This window comes from Pristis pectinata, chromosome 14 (genome assembly GCF_009764475.1).
Source record: "Pristis pectinata isolate sPriPec2 chromosome 14, sPriPec2.1.pri, whole genome shotgun sequence".
Taxonomy (NCBI): Eukaryota; Metazoa; Chordata; class Chondrichthyes; order Rhinopristiformes; family Pristidae; genus Pristis; species Pristis pectinata.
Genome location: NC_067418.1, coordinates 26,366,741 through 26,383,103, shown reverse-complemented (window position 1 = coordinate 26,383,103; position 16,363 = coordinate 26,366,741). Strand labels below are relative to the sequence as shown.

The following is a 16,363-nucleotide window of genomic DNA, read 5'->3' as shown; positions in this document are numbered from 1 at the left end:
TTCTACTCTGTTGCCACAATACCACATTACCTTCTTGCCACTCAACTAATGTGCTACTTCGGCTTCTATACATTTACTTAGGAATTATTCAGGACAAATTTTAGAAATGCAGTTGAGACTATTAAATAATTTAAACATACAAATGAGGAGCAAATGTAGTCCATATGGCCACTTGAGCCTGTTCTGCCTTCTAATAAGATTATGGTTGATCTCAACTCCATATTCCCACCTACCTGTAGTAACCTTTCATTCCTTTGCTTATCAAGAATCTATCCATCTCTGTCTTAAAAATATTCAAAGACCTGTTTCCATCACTGTTTGAGGAAAAGTTCTAAAGACTCACAACCCTCTGGGTGAAAGAGTTTTGCCTGTCTTAAATGGTGACCATTTATTTTTTAATAGTGACTCCCAGTTCTGGATCTTGCCACAAGAGGAAACATCCTCTTCTCATCCATTCTGTCAACACCCCTCATGACCTTATTTGTTTCAATCAAGTCTCCTCTCACTCTCCTAAACTCGAGCTACAAGTATTGCTGGTCCAATTTTTTCTCATAAGATAACCCATCCATTCCAGACATCAGTCCAGACAACCTTCTCTGAACTGATTCCAATACATTTACGTTCTTCCTTAAATAAGGAGATCAATACTGTACACAGCATTCCAGATGTGGTCTCACAAAATTCCATTCAACCAAAATATTTCCTTTGCTTTAGCCTATCCATCACATTTCTAACCTTTGCAAATAAGTTAATAAATTCGTCAAATATATCTTGGACTTTAGGAAGGTTCCTGGATCTCCTAATCAAATCTTAACAGTTGACTTGTTTTGCTTTCTTTGATCAAGTACTGAAATATTCAACAAAGCTCGGTAAATGGCTTACATTTGTAATTTAAACTTTAATTAAGGATTCACCTCTTGGTTTTGCTCCTGGTTTCAATCTGCTCTCTCCTGCATATTATGCTCTGAAGCATTGTTCCATATTTGTGATATAAAAAATTTACTTACTCTTTCTATAAAGCACTGCAGGAACCATTTGGTGGTGTATATTCCTGTAGACATCTGTTCTTTGTCCTGTAATATAAAAGTCACAACATAAACTAGAAAACTAGTATACCTGTTATTCTTTATGGGATCAATCCTCAATTTATTGACAAAATCTTTACTTTTATTTTTGAAGAAATGAAAAAATACAAATAACATTAACATTTGAAATAGTCTTAAAAATGAAAACATTATGCTGACTAGTACATGTATAGATCCATTATGGTAAAATACCTCCCAATGATAAATATAATACATCTATATTCTTAAATACATTCCTTTGAACAATTTAGAATGACATGTACTTTCTCCAAAAAGTACATACTGTATTGGAATTAAGTGAAGCTGCGATACAGCATACAAAAATTATTTTGTACTAACATAAACTGCTCGGTGGTTCAAGGCTAAGGAACTAGACTAGGAATCCAGAAGTTGTATGTTTAATACCATCATGGCAAATTCTAAAATTGAATTTTAAAAATGAATAATCTTTGAGTTGAAAACAATTGCAAAGGCTCCTGGATTGATATAAAAAAACCAAACTGGTTCACTATTACCCCATTTGGAAGGGAATCCGTCACTCTTGCACAAGGTTACGTGTAACTCTATTCCCACACTATATTGAATTTCCAGGACTGCCTTGCCTGTGTTGCTCACAGAATGTTTTTTTTACATACTGATTTAATTTTGAGATAGCATACATTCTTATTTAGGGTAAAGGAGTTGCAAAGCTCTTCTGGTCCTCCAGGACAAGTATAAATGCCTGGATCTTACTGAGTTGCAACGATGTTATAATCAAGCCAATGTCTATTTTTACTCTGTCCCTTCCCATTGACCTATGAATTCTCGTGTGTTGTGATGTTTCAAATTAGGAACCAAATTCAGTCACATATGTGTTTACAAACTCTCTCTTACAATCTGACATTCAATAGTATATTGAAGTACAGTAGAAAGCCTTCTTTTCAAATGTTACAAATATGAAAATGATAAAATAAAATATAAAGTGCATCTATAACATAGATAATATACTGGGCATCTGGCCAAGCTATTCCAGTGGACTGCAGTGTTGGCAATCACTCAATAATATGGAAAATTTCCCAGGTTTGTCCCATCCAGAAAAAGCAAGACAGTTCCAATTTAACTGAATGCCATCCCCAAAGTGTTAACTTTTATCATCAGCAAAGTGATTGCAGGTGTCATCAACTCTGTTATCAAACAGGAATTATTTACCAATAACCTGCTCACTGAAGCTTAGTAGAGTACACCCTGGAACAGACTTCATTACAGCTTTGGTACAACAATGAACAGCTGAATTCCAGAGGTGAGACTGACTGCCTTTGACATTGCCTTGACATTAAAGCAGTATGTTACATTAATGTAAAGGAGCCTTAATAAAATTGAAGTTAACATGAATCAAGGGAAAACTCTTCAATGGCTGCAAAAAGAAAGTTAACAATGGATGTTGGAAGACAATCATCTCAGACCAAAAGGACATTGCTGCATTTCAGCTGCTTTATCAATAGCCCGGATCTTCCAGGTTGATATCTACCTGCCAGTTAGTGGTAAGATGAAGTTGCAATAGGTGTTGCTTGGCATTCTTCGATGATCTGGCTAAACTCCTGACTGAGTCAGGCACACTGATTTCCATTGTGGACCTTCAACCACTTGGCAATCAGTGGTACATGGAAAAAGTCATTTGACAAGTTCTCACGAGTGCTAATGATCTCAGCAATAAAAGCTATCGTACAAAAGTGTATTTCTCAAGTTACCCAAAGCCTATATGAAAAGATATCATAGATCTGCTCCAGCAACAAATACATATAATTAATGTTAGAGTCATAGTGATATGGCAGGAAAACAGGCCCTTCAGCCAATCGAGTCCACACCGCCCAACAACCAGCCATTTTACACCAATCCTACATTAATCCCACTACTTGTTCTCTCCATATTCTATTAACTAACAGACTTCAAGATGTGGCCAGCCTTTCAATTGTTCATTACGAATATATCTAGAAAATATTAAATGATACCTGCCCATTCACGTCACTACTTATTTAAATCACTTTCAACAACAATTGTCCACTTGAAATGTGCCCACGAATCAAGTTTCCAAAGTGCAGAAGATGCCTGCAGCCCCACAGCAGCCAGAAAATCCATTCTGCTGGTCTCCCAAATGCTCGTTCATATGTATAGGCTGTACATAAGTCAAGCATTTGTAAACTGGGGAGGACTTATTAACATATCATAGCTGCTTGTGGAAAGTCCCAACAGATTTAGATTTAGATCAAAATGTTCATCCTCTGAAGGGAAATGAGCTCTTCAAGAAAGTTAGAATTTGGTCAAATAATCTTCCAGTATTAAGATTTTCAAATGCTTTTAATATAAGTATTTCTATTCCCCTGGGCAAAAATCTCTGTAATCTGCTGAGTAAAGTGGACAATTGTTGTTGAAAGTGATTTAAATAAATAGTGACGTGAATGGGCAGGTATCATTTAATATTTTCTGGATATATTCATGATGAGCAATTGAAAGACTTTCAGAGGGGAGAAAGCTAGTATAAAAAGATGAGGAGGAGGGGTGGGGCAAGAGCTCGCAAGTGATAGGTGGATCCAGGTGAGGAGGGTTTGATTGGCAGATGGAGTCAGGTGGTGGAGGGAAGGGTGGAAATAACAAAGAGGATGGGAGATGATAGGTGAGGCATCAACAGGCTGCAGATGATGGAATCTGATTGGATAGGAAGGAACCAAATAAAGGGAGATAGGATAGGCAGGTGGGAACAGTGGGGGGAATGGGATCCAGTAAGAGGAATTTGTGGGTGATGGGCAATAGAGTAGGTGGGAAAGAAACTGGGTGATTGGCGGTTGGTGGAGAGATTGGAGGGTTTGGAAAGAAGGGTTTGTGTGAGGGGACCAGGATAGATCAAAGAAAGAAAGGGTTAGAGGGGGAGCAGGTTACTTGAAATTGGAGAATTCAATGTTCATGCCTTTAGGTTGTAGACTATCCAGGTGGAATGTGAGGTGCTGTTCCTCTAGTTTGCATTTGGCCTCACTCTGCAGTGGAAGAGGCCAAGGACAGACAGGTCAATTTGGGAATAGGGAGGGGAATTGAAATAGTTTCCAACTGGGAGCTCCAGATGGCCATGGCAGACAGACCACAAGTGCTCTGCAAAGTGGTCACCTAGTCTGCGCATGGTCTTACTGATGTAGAGAAGGCCACATCAAGAGCACCAAATGCAATAGACAAGGTTGGAGAAGATGCTTGTGAATCTCTACCTTACCTGGAAGAGCTGTTTAGGTCTCTGGATGGTGGTGAAGAAGGAGGTGTAGGGACAGGTGTTACACCTTCTATGATTGCAGGGGAAAGTGCCTGAGGATAGGGAGAAATGAGGGAACTAGGGAGTCATGGAGAGAGTGGTTGCTGCAGAAAAGGGTGGGGAGGAGAAGATGAGACTGGTGGTGGGATCGTGCTGTAACTGGCAGAATTGCCAAAGAATGATGTACTGGAATATGGAGGCCTGTATGATGAAAGGTAAGGACCAAGGAAATTCTATCTCTGTTCTGTTTGAGGGGAGGTGGGTGAGAGCAGAAGTGTGGGAAACGGAAGTGATGCGGGTGAGGACTCCATCAACCACAGTGGGGGGAAGCCCCACTTCCCAAAAAAGGAGGACATCTCAGATGTTCTGGAAGAGAAGGCTTCATCTCGAGAACAGATGCAGTGGAGATTGAAAAACTGAGAGAAAGGGATGGCATCCTTAGAAGAGACAAGGTGCGAGGAAGTGTAGTCCAGGTAGCTACTTTCACGAAGGTAAACTCTCGGAAGGCGGCCGGCCGAGTTGGAGTCCCTGGATGAGTTCTGAAATTGTGCTTCAAGGAAACCTCTGCCATACCAATTCTCAAGAAAAGTAAAGTGTCCTGTCTCAATGACTAGCAACCAGTAGCTCTAACACTGACCATAATGAAGTGCTTTGAAAGACTGGTAATGGGTCACATCGGCACCAGCCTCCCAAACGATCTAGGCCCCTTACAATTTGCGTACAGGAAAGATAGATCTACAGAAGATGCCATCTCCCTTGCACTTCATTCAACTCTGGATCACCTCGACAGTAAGAATACATATGTCAGGATGATGTTCATTGATTACAGCTCAGCCTTCAACACCATAATACCAACTAAGCTCATCTCTAAACTCCTGGACATTGGCCTTGGGGGCCCCCACCTGCAACTGTCTTCTAGACTTTCTGATTAGCAGACAGCAAGACAAAAGAGCTGGTTGTTGACCTAAGGAACCGGGGTGGGGGTGGCGGTGGGGAAGGGTTGAATACAACCCTGTCCTCATCAACAGAGCTGCTATAGAGATGGTTGACAGCTTCAAGTTCCCAGGCATCTATATCACCAGCAACCTCACCTAGTCCTTTTACACTCGTGAGATGATGAAAAAACATATCAGCATATTTACTTTTTAAGGCAACTGAGAAGATTCGGCATATCCATGAGGATTCTCTTGAACTTCTACAGATGCGCCATAAAAAATATCCTTGCATCTCAGCTTGGTATGGCAACTACTCTGCTCTGGACTAACCAAACCTTCAGAGAGTGGTAAATGTAGCCCAGTCCATCATAGGTTTGTCACTTCCTTCCATCCAGTCCATCTGCATGGGTGCGTTGCTTCAGGAAGGCTAATTGTATCGTCAAGGATGTCTGCCACCAAGCCATTCCCTTTTCTCACTTCTACCTTCTGAGCGCAGATACAGGAGCCTGAAAGCCAGGACATCCAGACTTAAGAACAGCTTCTTCCCCACTGCTATCAGACTTCTGAACCGATCACCCCTTTCACACCCCCTTCCTGGTAGTGCTGTTGTATTCCTGAACAATTAATTCTACCTCTCTTGGTTAATCTGTTATTGTCACTTTAGCATTTCTTTTTGCACTACTTCAGATTTGCACTACAATCTTTGCACCATTCTCTCTTTTGCGCTCGTTGTTGTATTTATTGTATTTATTATAACCATGTATACTGTTTACTCTGTGAGCTTCATGTGAGCAAGAAATTTCATTGCACCTACGTGTATATGACAATAAACTAATCTGAATCTACTGTTTGTTTCAGTATTACATGCAAGTTTTCTCTCAAAATTAATTTTTGGTCTTTGTATGAGATTTTGAGTCTTTTACTGCCGGATCCTAAAAACTTCCCAGTCCTCTGGCCTACCACCAGCTCTTGCCACCTTGTATGCCCTACCTTTCAATTTAATATTATCCTTGACTTCCTATGGCGGGGGTGCAACACCTGCCTCTACACTACCTCCATCCCAGGGACCCAAACAGTCCTTTCAGTTGAGACAGAGTTCACCTGCACCTCCCTTAATATCATCTACTGCATTCAGTGCTCCAAGTGTGGCCTCCCCTACATTGGCGAGACTAAACACAGACGAGGTGACCGTTTTCACAACACCTGCACTCCGTCTGTAACCACGATCTGCACCTCCCCGTTGCCAGTCACTTCAGCTCCCTCTCCCGCACTATGTCAGTCCTTGGCCTCCTCCACTGCCGGGAGAATTTCAAGTGCAAACTGGAGAAACAGCACCTCATTTTCCATCTTGAAACCTTGCAGCCTAACAGCATGAACATTGAACTGGTGGATCTGCTCTCTCCTCCTTCCCCACAACTGCCTATCACTATCTCTTACCTGCATCTACCTATCACCACCTTGTGCCCACCCCGCCTCCCCTCTTTCGTCCACCTATCACTGCTCTGCTTTTCCCTTTTCCTATCTTCACTCCTGAAGAAGGGTCCTGACCCGAAACATTGACCGCCTACTTTTCTCCACGGTTGCTGTCTGGCCTGCTGAGTTCCTCCAGCATCATAGTGTCTTTCATCAAGGTTATCTTGTCTCCCCTATTTTACCCTATCACAGACATCTCTCTTCCCCTACCTCACCTCCAGCTCAACAAGTTTCTTTTGTCTCCTTCCCAGTTCTGATGGTCTTCGACCCAAAATGTTAATTCTGTTTCTCTTCCCACAGATGTGGCCTGACTTGCTGAGTATTTCCAGCATTTTCTCTCTTTATTTTAGATTTCCAGCATCTGCAGCTTTTTCTGATTTCCACCTATACTTTGAGTACCCAGTCTTTGTCAGGCTGCAACCACACTTCAACAATAGCCATTAGATCATACTCTTAAGTTGTTATATGTGCTAAGAACTTATTTGTCTTATTGCAAATGTTATGTGCATTCAAATAAAAATGTTAAGCTTTGATTTTCCCACAGTTTTTACTAATTCTGACAGCATGTTATGAGACTAACAGCCTGTAAATGGGTTGGATGAAATGACCCACTGATATTTCCTCCAACCTAAAGGCAGAAGTGGGGATATTTTCTGATGAGCACATATATTTAATTCCATCTGTATCACTGCAAACAATGAAACAATTGTTATGCAAGACCTGGAGACCATTCATGTATTGGCTGAGAAGAAGCAGGTAACATTTGTGCCACACAAATACCATCACCTCGTCATTCCACGACCATAGCTTTGTCACCCATTATTAACATCTTGGTGGATACCATTGCCTAGAAACTTAAAAGGATTATTCTACAAGAACAAGTAAGAGGCTAGGTATCCTGCATTGAATACATCCCTTCAACCTTTTTGACCAACAACATGACACATGTCAATACTGTGATGTGCATTTGCTGGCCAACCCGAACATGCCCATGCAATGTTAAAGAATATGGAGGAATCCAGCATCAATCTGATAGAGGGCTTTGCACTGAGTCTGGAGCTATGGAAGTGATGGGCAAATCTATTGGCACAGTCTTAAACTGAACCATAATGCCGGATCTGATGGCTAATACTGCAGCAAAGGCCAATCAACGTTTGGGTGCTATAACGGAAGCTCTGTAATCTATAACATAAGGTCAGCTTGTTGCCATGCAAGCTCAGACCATTGTCATCTTGGCTGTGGCTACCAATGTTCAAACAGGATGTCACAACAATCTTGCAGTCTGCTCTCCAACAGCTGAGGATTGCTGAATCAACATCATGGAGGAGTGGGAGTAGCTTCCTGGAGCACAAAATCTGCAGTCCTTGTTTATGTTGACACCACACGTGAATGTGCCATTGCCACAGCACAACCTATTGTGCCAGCTAAAATTTCAACATTGCTGGTTTCAATATTTCTTGTCTCATCCTGGCATATTCCCAGGTCCTCTCTTAATACTGATCTTCATTTAGGACCAATGTATCCAGATACAGATTACATATTTGGCCATTCAGTTGCTGGATATGTAGAATTAGGCTGGAAGGGCAGTGAATTTTCATGTTCTAATAATTCCTTAAGAAACTAGCATGACAAATAAAGGAAGAATGATAAACACAATGAAGAGTTAAAGAATGATCCAAGAGGCAATGCATTTCTGTAGAAACTCCATAATAATAATAGATCTTCTTACCAAATGTTTTTTGAGCTTTGGCATAAGTTTACTTAAAATCTGATCATGGTGTCCCTGAAACCTTTGGAGCTTTGGAAATCCAGGAATGAAAAACCCTGTAAAGAAAATATATATATGATAGATAGTTAAACCAAGTAGGCTTTTCTGAAGAGTTAGAGAATATATAAAGTTGCACTCGATTTGTACATTCAACTGTACTCCTTCCACTTGCTGCTGACTTGACCAGCAACGATCCTGATCCCAAACCTCACTCAACATCCTTCCAAAAAGGACACTCTACTGTCCTCCACTGTTTACCCAAGAGCCATTGTTGGCAAGGCAAGCAGCCCATTATCTCTTTCACTGAAATGGACAAGCTCCTGACAGATGCAAAAGCATGTACCAGCAGGAGCTCCAATTATTTGTATGAGCCATTTTGGCTCTATTTAGGAAAGACCTTGGCAATCCTGTTTTGGCACACACATGTAACTCAGTGCCCAATCTCAATTTCCATCTTGCACAAATTCATGCTGTGATCAAAGATCAGCCCACACTTTAAAAAACTGTTACGTTAATTCATTAACTGGAAAATATCTGACACTAGTGTATAACTTAGGACCAGAAATTATTTTTCCTTGGTTTGTTTTGCATTATTTGGGCAGTCAAGGAAATAATTCGATGCAACTAATTTAACCTTCATTCATTGCTCATAGGTTGTTTTAAGCTACAATGGAATACTTGAGTACCACGAGAAGCATCAAGATAATTAAACTAACATGTTTGGTTACTCCTAGAAATAAACAATTGGTAAATACTATTCTGGGTAATCAAACCCTTCCATGTCAAGCAACAGAAAAATAAAAATTTGCATTATTTCAAATGGAATGTATATTATGAAGAAAATGTGATTGAATATTTTTAAACTTATTTTAAAACTAATTATTTTAAATTGAGCTGTACATCTCATGTACAAATTTGGGAAGGGGAAGAGACATAACTGTGTATTTGTGAATTTTTAAATGATTAATAAAGTACTTTTCTTAATATGGGGTATAGTGGTGCAGGTAAAAGGGAGAAATGGGATTCTTGTTGGTGCAGAAATAATATTCTTCTTCTTCTTAGGCAGTCCTTCAGGGCTGATGATGACTTGCTTCTACTCTAGTTCTGTGGGCTCTTCGGTGGCTGATGAAAGCCAATGTGGGATCTGCAGACTCTGTCACAAGGGGAGCAGGAGGTGCTTGATAAATAGGGTGGGTGTTTGGAAGGCGGTGTGCACTTCTGCTGTTTTCCCTGGGCTTCCACATGCTTCTGATGAAGGGATTCAAGTTCCTCAACACCATCCCGAATGCTTCTTCCCCATTTTGAATGTCATTCAGCCAGGGATTTCCATGAGTTGGTGGTTACATTTTATCGAGGAAGCTTTGATAACATTCTTGAATCATTTCTTCAGTCTCTTGCTGTGATGGAGATTGGAACAGAGTGCCTGTTTTAGAAGTTCAGTGTTGGGCCCGCTAAGATTGTGACCCACCGTCCGAGCCACAAGAATGTAACTTGAGGCTCAATACTGGAAATGGTGGCCCAAGACTGAATGCTGAGGTTTGTTCACTTATCTGCCAGTGAATTTTATGGACTCTAGTTCTTTGAGATGCCTGCTGTAGATAGTCCATGTCTCAGAAGGATACAGGAGGGCAGGAATCACTTTTGCCCAGAAGACACTGAGTTTTGTGCTGGTTTCAGGTCTTAATCCTTTCTTTGTAATATTAATTCACATGATGTGGGTTTTGCTGCTGAGCCAACAGTTATTTACCCATGCCCAGTTACCCTTTAGAACATGATGGTGAGCTGTCTTTTTGAACTGCTACATTCCTTGAGGCGTGGGTATACCCACTAGGTTATTGATCAAGCAACATTGAAGGAACAGTGATATTTTTCCAAGTCAGGATGGTGTGTAGCTTGGAGGGCAACATCCAGGTGGTCATGTTCCTGTGCTTTTGCTGCCTTTGTCCCTCTAGCTGGCAGAGGTTGTGGGTTTGGAAGGTGCTGTCTGAGGAGTCTTGGTGAATTGCTGCAATACATCCTGCAGATGGTAGAAACTGCTCCAACTGTGTGTTGGGGGTGGAGTGTGTGAATGGTTATGGATGGGGTGCTTATTAAGTGGGCTGCTATGTCCTACATGGTGTTGAGCTCCTTGAGTGTTTTTGAAGCTGCATTCATTCAGGCAAGTAGAGAATACTCCAGCACACTCCTGATGTTGGACAAGCTTTGGGGAGTTAGGAGATGAGTTACTCACCGCAGGATTCCTAGTCTCTGACCTGCTCTTGTAGCCACATTGTGTATATGGCTACTCCAGTTCAGTTTCTGGTCAATGGTGCCCCCCATCTATCAGCTTGGGCCTGGATATTATCCAGGTCTTGTTGCATTTGATCGTGGACTGCTTCATTATCTGAAGAGTCACAAATGGTGCTGAACATTGTGCAATTATCTTTTACCGACATGCAGAAGGCATTGGTAAATTTCATCATCAATGCCTGCCTTTGCGAAGAGGTAGTTCTTGACACATGCAAAATGGCCCAGATCTGCAGCTTGATGATTGGAGTTGGGATGGCATTGAGTCTGGCTGGACTGGAGACAACATAGTTTCCCACTTGTCTTGTAAATTAGTTCCAGTAGAAAGTTTGTTGGAGGTGAGGTGTAGCATTGTGTGGAGAAAGGAAGTGTTGGGCAATGCTCTGGCCTTGCTTGACATTGTCGGCATTTCAGCATGTAAAAGAAAATGTATGTATAATGGATGTTAGTGCATGGATAATGTTAGTCTTCTTTTGCACATTGGTTATGATATAATCATTGTAGTCACTAGTTGCTAGTGCCCTTACACTCTAACACAGATGAATTGGAAGCTCACCCTTAGAAAAATGTATCTTGATTGCATTTTGATATTAAATTTTCAAAGGAAAGGTACTGAAGCAAGTTTGCCACATATACATTACTATGATGGTCTTTATAAATGTTTTGATTAAAGAATACAATTTACTCTACATACAAAGAGCATCTTTATCTATTTTTCTGCCAAATTGGAAAATGCTGTCATTGATTGTAAATCACTCAAGATGTTCGTAGCTAAGATTAATATTATATAGAAGAGCCAACAAAAATGACCTACATTTACATGATTTTCTACACATTTTATTCAAATACATTGTCAGCACTTAGGGATAACAAATGCTGGAACGCCTAAAAAATACATTAAGATTTGCCAAGTCCCTCATGTTAACAGCTGAGAGTATTTTAATGTTTATCTCTACTTCATCAGCATGGACAAATTTAATGCCATAATTTTACTCCAACTCAAGATAATATCATGCTGCTGTTTAATAGTAATTTCCTCTGCACATGTCCTTTATTGGCCAAGATTGTAACTATTTATTACCACGGCTTTATTAGCAGAAGTGGCATACAACAGTCTACACTTTGTAAGACCAAATGTTTTACTTTTTTGATATTTCCCACACATAAGTCAATTGATGAAATACTTATTTGCAGTTCAATGTAGAACAGCTGCTCTTGAACAACAGTGTTAATGTGATTAGTAGAATTGCTTTCTACCTTATCCCTTTGCTGCAACAGCAAATTCCGAGTGAAGAATGGAAACAGCTAATGTTGGCACCAGTGTTGGAAAACAGGCACACTTCAAAGTAGGCCTTTTGGCCTACATTACCTTGCTGAATTGACTCTACAGTTTAAATCTCTAAAATTGAGCTGCCTGATAAAAATCTTTAAACAATTAATCGTCATGCTTTTTTCCCCCAAACTCCCATGGTTTGCTCACATTAAATTAAAGAATGTTCTTTCTTGAGTGATATTATCAACAAAGTGTTCCAGGGAAACAGTTAGCAAGTAAGTGCGAAACTTAAAGGAAACATGCACATAACAATATACTTGTAAAACGTTATGAAGATGACTAGTCAAAGGAACAGCTTTTCTCATTGCTGTTCATTATTCTTTATTCTTATTGCTCATTCTTTTAATTATGGTCATTTTATATTTTTACAAATTTTAGTGTTTTACTTCCACCAAATATCTGTATTTAATTTTGATTCTATTTCTACCACGTTTACTCTCCAACATCTCCCCTTTTGTATTTTGTGTAATCCATGCCTTGGCTACCATCCCTGTTTGGCAATACAACTTGTGGTTTTCTGTCATGCCTAAATTTAGCAGTCTCTTTGTTTCAAATTTCTCTGCTGAGAATCATGGAACTCTTATGGTACAAAAGGAGGCCATTTGGCCCCTCAAGCTTATGCCACATCTAAACAGAACAATCCTGTTATTTCCACTTACTCACTCTTTTCCCATTGTCCTGCACATTATTCTCTCTCAAGAGCCTATCTAATCCCTTTTGAAAGCCTTGATTGAACATGTTTTCATCACCCCTACAGGTAGTGAGTTCCAGCTCATAATTGCTCTCTGCATAAAGAAGTTTTTCCTCATATCCTTAGTATCTTTTGCCTCAAATTTTAAATCTATTCTCCATGATCCTTGAACACGTAAAAACCCAGATCCATCTCTTCCTACACATCCTTTAGAACTGTGTCATTTAGTCTATATTGTCTCTCCATTTTCTTTTCACCAAAATGTATTACTCCTGAATAAAAAGTTTTCATTAACCCATTTATATGCCGATTTTGCTAACCTATCTATGTCTTTTTGCAACAATCGATTACTATCTATCCTCAATATTTACCACAATGTCATGCTTTATGTCATGCTTTATGTCATCCACAAATAAAGAAATTTTGCTCTATACTCTCATGCCTCATCCATTAGTATGTTGTTGAGACAAGTAGTGGTTCAACACTGATTCCCGGGGAACACTATTATCATCCTGTCCTGAATGATGTCCTGTCCTGGATCTGTTCTGCGACCCCAGCTCTATATGATTTTCATAAATGACTTGGATGAGGATGTGGAAGGGTGGGTTAGTAAGTTTGCTGATGACATGAAGATTGGTGGTGTTGTGGACAGTTTAGCGGGTTGCTGTAGATTACAGCAGGACATTGATAGAATGCAGACCTGGGCTGAGAAGTGGCAGATGGAGTTCAATCTGGAAAAGTGTGAAGTGAAACACTTTGGAAGATCAAATTTGAAGGCAGAATACAAGGTTAATAGCAGGATTCTTAGTAGTGTGGAGGAACAGAGGGATCTTGGGGTGCACATCCATAGATCCCTCAGGGTTGCCACACAGGTCGATAGGGTTGTTAAGAAAGCGTATGGTGTGTTGGCCTTCATTAGTCGGGGTACTGAGTTCAAGAGCCGCGAGGTAATGTTGCAGCTCTATAAACTCTGGTTAGACCACACTTGGAGTATTGTGTTCAGTTCTGGTCACCTCATTATAGGAAGGAAGGATGTGGAAGCTTTAGAGAGGGTGCAGAGGAGATTTACCAGGATGCTGCCTGGATTGGAGAGCATGTCTTATGAGGATAGGTTGAGTGAGCTAGGGCTTTTCTCTTTGGAGAGAAGGAGGATGAGAGGTGACTTGATAGAGATATACAAGATGACAAGAGGCATAGATCGAGTGGACAGTCAGAGACTTTTTCCCAGGGAAAAAATGGCTAACACGAGGAGGCATAATTTTAAGGTGATTGGAGGAAGGTATAAGGGGGATGTCAGAGGTAATTTTTTTTTTACACAGAGAGTGGTGGGTGCAAGGAACGCACTGCCGGTAGAGGCTGTGGGGACAGATACATTAGGGACATTTAAGAGACTCTTAGATAGCCACGTGAATGTTAGAAAAATGGAGGACTATGTGGGAGGGAAGGGTTAGGTAGATCTTAGAGCAGGATAAAATGCTGGCACAACATCGTGGGCCGAAGGTCCTGTACTGTACTGTGCTGTTCTATCCACTGTTTAGCACTGTGATTTCTGTGATGAAGCCAATCTAAACTTCCTTAAGTACCTCTTTCCCTTTTTTTATTTTAGGCATGTCCTGCCCCTACTTCTGTTCCATTCTTCCTGTGCTCTTCCAATTCTCCTATCCTGATTATCCGCTTTGACAATTCTGCCCATGCTTGTGGCTGGCTCTCATTGTTTCCCAGTTCTACATTCCCTCATTCTTATCCATCTTCTTCTTTCTGTAGTTTCATTTGTTCATCTTGGATCACATGGTTCTTTATCCCTTTTAATTTCTTGTTTTGTCGTGTTGATGATATTGCTATTTTACTCTTATGGTCTTATATCTTTGTCATTTACCATCTAACTCTCTTCTTCGCTGTACTTGCCTATTCACATAATTTTTTGCCCACTTACTCTTCCAACCCCATTACTTTTGTACCAATCCACTGAGAATTTCACCCTCTTTTCTCTTATTTTATGTTTCTTTGCCTCCACACTCATTTGCATGCTTTCTTGCCACCATCTACAAATGGAAGCTGTATGGGATTTGGGGCTAGCTGTCAGCATTTAAAAGTTTGAGCCAAAAAAGTTTGAGGAGCTAAAAGCTGAGGCCAAGGGGGAGCCGAAGCTCAGGGCTAGAGCCCTGATTGAAGACATAAAGTGGAAGTATTAACAATGGACTAGAAGAGGGTGTGAATGCAGTAGAATTAGGATGGAAAGTGAGATTAGATATCGAATGTCAGTGGAATGGGACCAAGGCTGATACGGCACAGAAAGGTGACCAGAAGTCCAAGATTGGGAGCAGTTTAAGGGCAAACAGTAGGACTGCAGGCATATATTTCTTTATTCATACATGGAATGTGAACACACTGCCAAGGTCAACCTTTATCTCCACTCTTAAGTAGTCTTCAGAAGATAGTGATAAGATTAGTTGGTTAGTTTAGTTCATTGCCATATACCCCAGGGTGCAATGAAATTCCTTGTTCACATGAAGCTCACAGGGTAAGCAGTATACATGATAATAATAAATAAGAACACAACAATGAATAAAATGACAAGTGCAAAACAGCAGAATGGTGCAAAGATCATAGTGCAATCTGAAGTAGTGCAAAAAGAGATGCTAAAGTGGTAAAACATAGAATAGCCAAGAGAGGTAGAGTTAAGGGTACAAGAATGTAGCAGCACCACCAAGAAGGGGTTTTGATAACTTTTGCAGTCAACTTTGTAAAAATACTTCCTCAGTCCTATGAAGTTCTGAATTTTAGATCAGCAGTGATGAAGAGCAGTATATGCCTTTAAATGTCAGGATAAACTTGCAGTTAATATTGTTCATGTGAGTCTGCTACTCTCATCTTTCAGATGCTCTCCAAGATGCCTTGGTGAGTTGGTATCCATTTTTTAGATAGATACACAATACAACCATAGTGTACCAGAAATGGAGTAAATGAATGTTCAGGGCAGTGAATAGGCTGCAAATCAACAGTCTACTTTGTCCTGGATATACCTCAAGTGTTGTTGGTGCTGCATTCATTTAGATAAATGGAAGGAGTACCATCACATGCCTGGTGTTTCACTCTACATCCATTTCATTTTTTTCAAACTATAGCATTTCTGTGGCTGGTGCAATTATATTTCTGGTCAATAATGATTCACAGGATATTAATGGAATGACAATGACACAATGCATTGAATCTTAAGTGGAAGTAGCCAGGCTCCCTGATGTTAGTGGTCTTTGCCTTGTAGTTATGTGGTACAAATAATGCTTGCCACAAATAGCCAAGCCTGAAAGCTACCCATCTTCTGTGGATTGAAGGCATGGACTACTTTGTTATATGGAGGGTTCAAATGAAATAATATTGTGCAAACATCAGCAAAATCCTCTCCTCTGGTCTTATGATGGTGAGAAAATCCTTGGTGAAATATCTGAAGACGGTCGGGTCTAGGACATGGAATGAGAAACTGTTGTAGTCATGTCCTGGGGGCTGATAAATGACTCTAAAAA

The 16,363-nt window shown here is 40.4% G+C and overlaps 1 protein-coding gene across 1 annotated transcript in view; it reads right to left on the bottom strand.

Moving 5' to 3' along the window:
• The window catches only part of LOC127577603 (USP6 N-terminal-like protein), a 166,007-nt gene that overhangs the window by 40,675 nt on the left and 108,969 nt on the right, over positions 1–16,363 (bottom strand). The window contains exons 10-11 of the mRNA XM_052028869.1: positions 8,494–8,588; positions 1,008–1,073 (exon numbers count right to left, since the gene is read on the bottom strand). Coding sequence (XP_051884829.1) covers positions 1,008–1,073; positions 8,494–8,588 — 161 coding nt within the window. The remainder of the gene's footprint in view (positions 1–1,007; positions 1,074–8,493; positions 8,589–16,363) is intronic.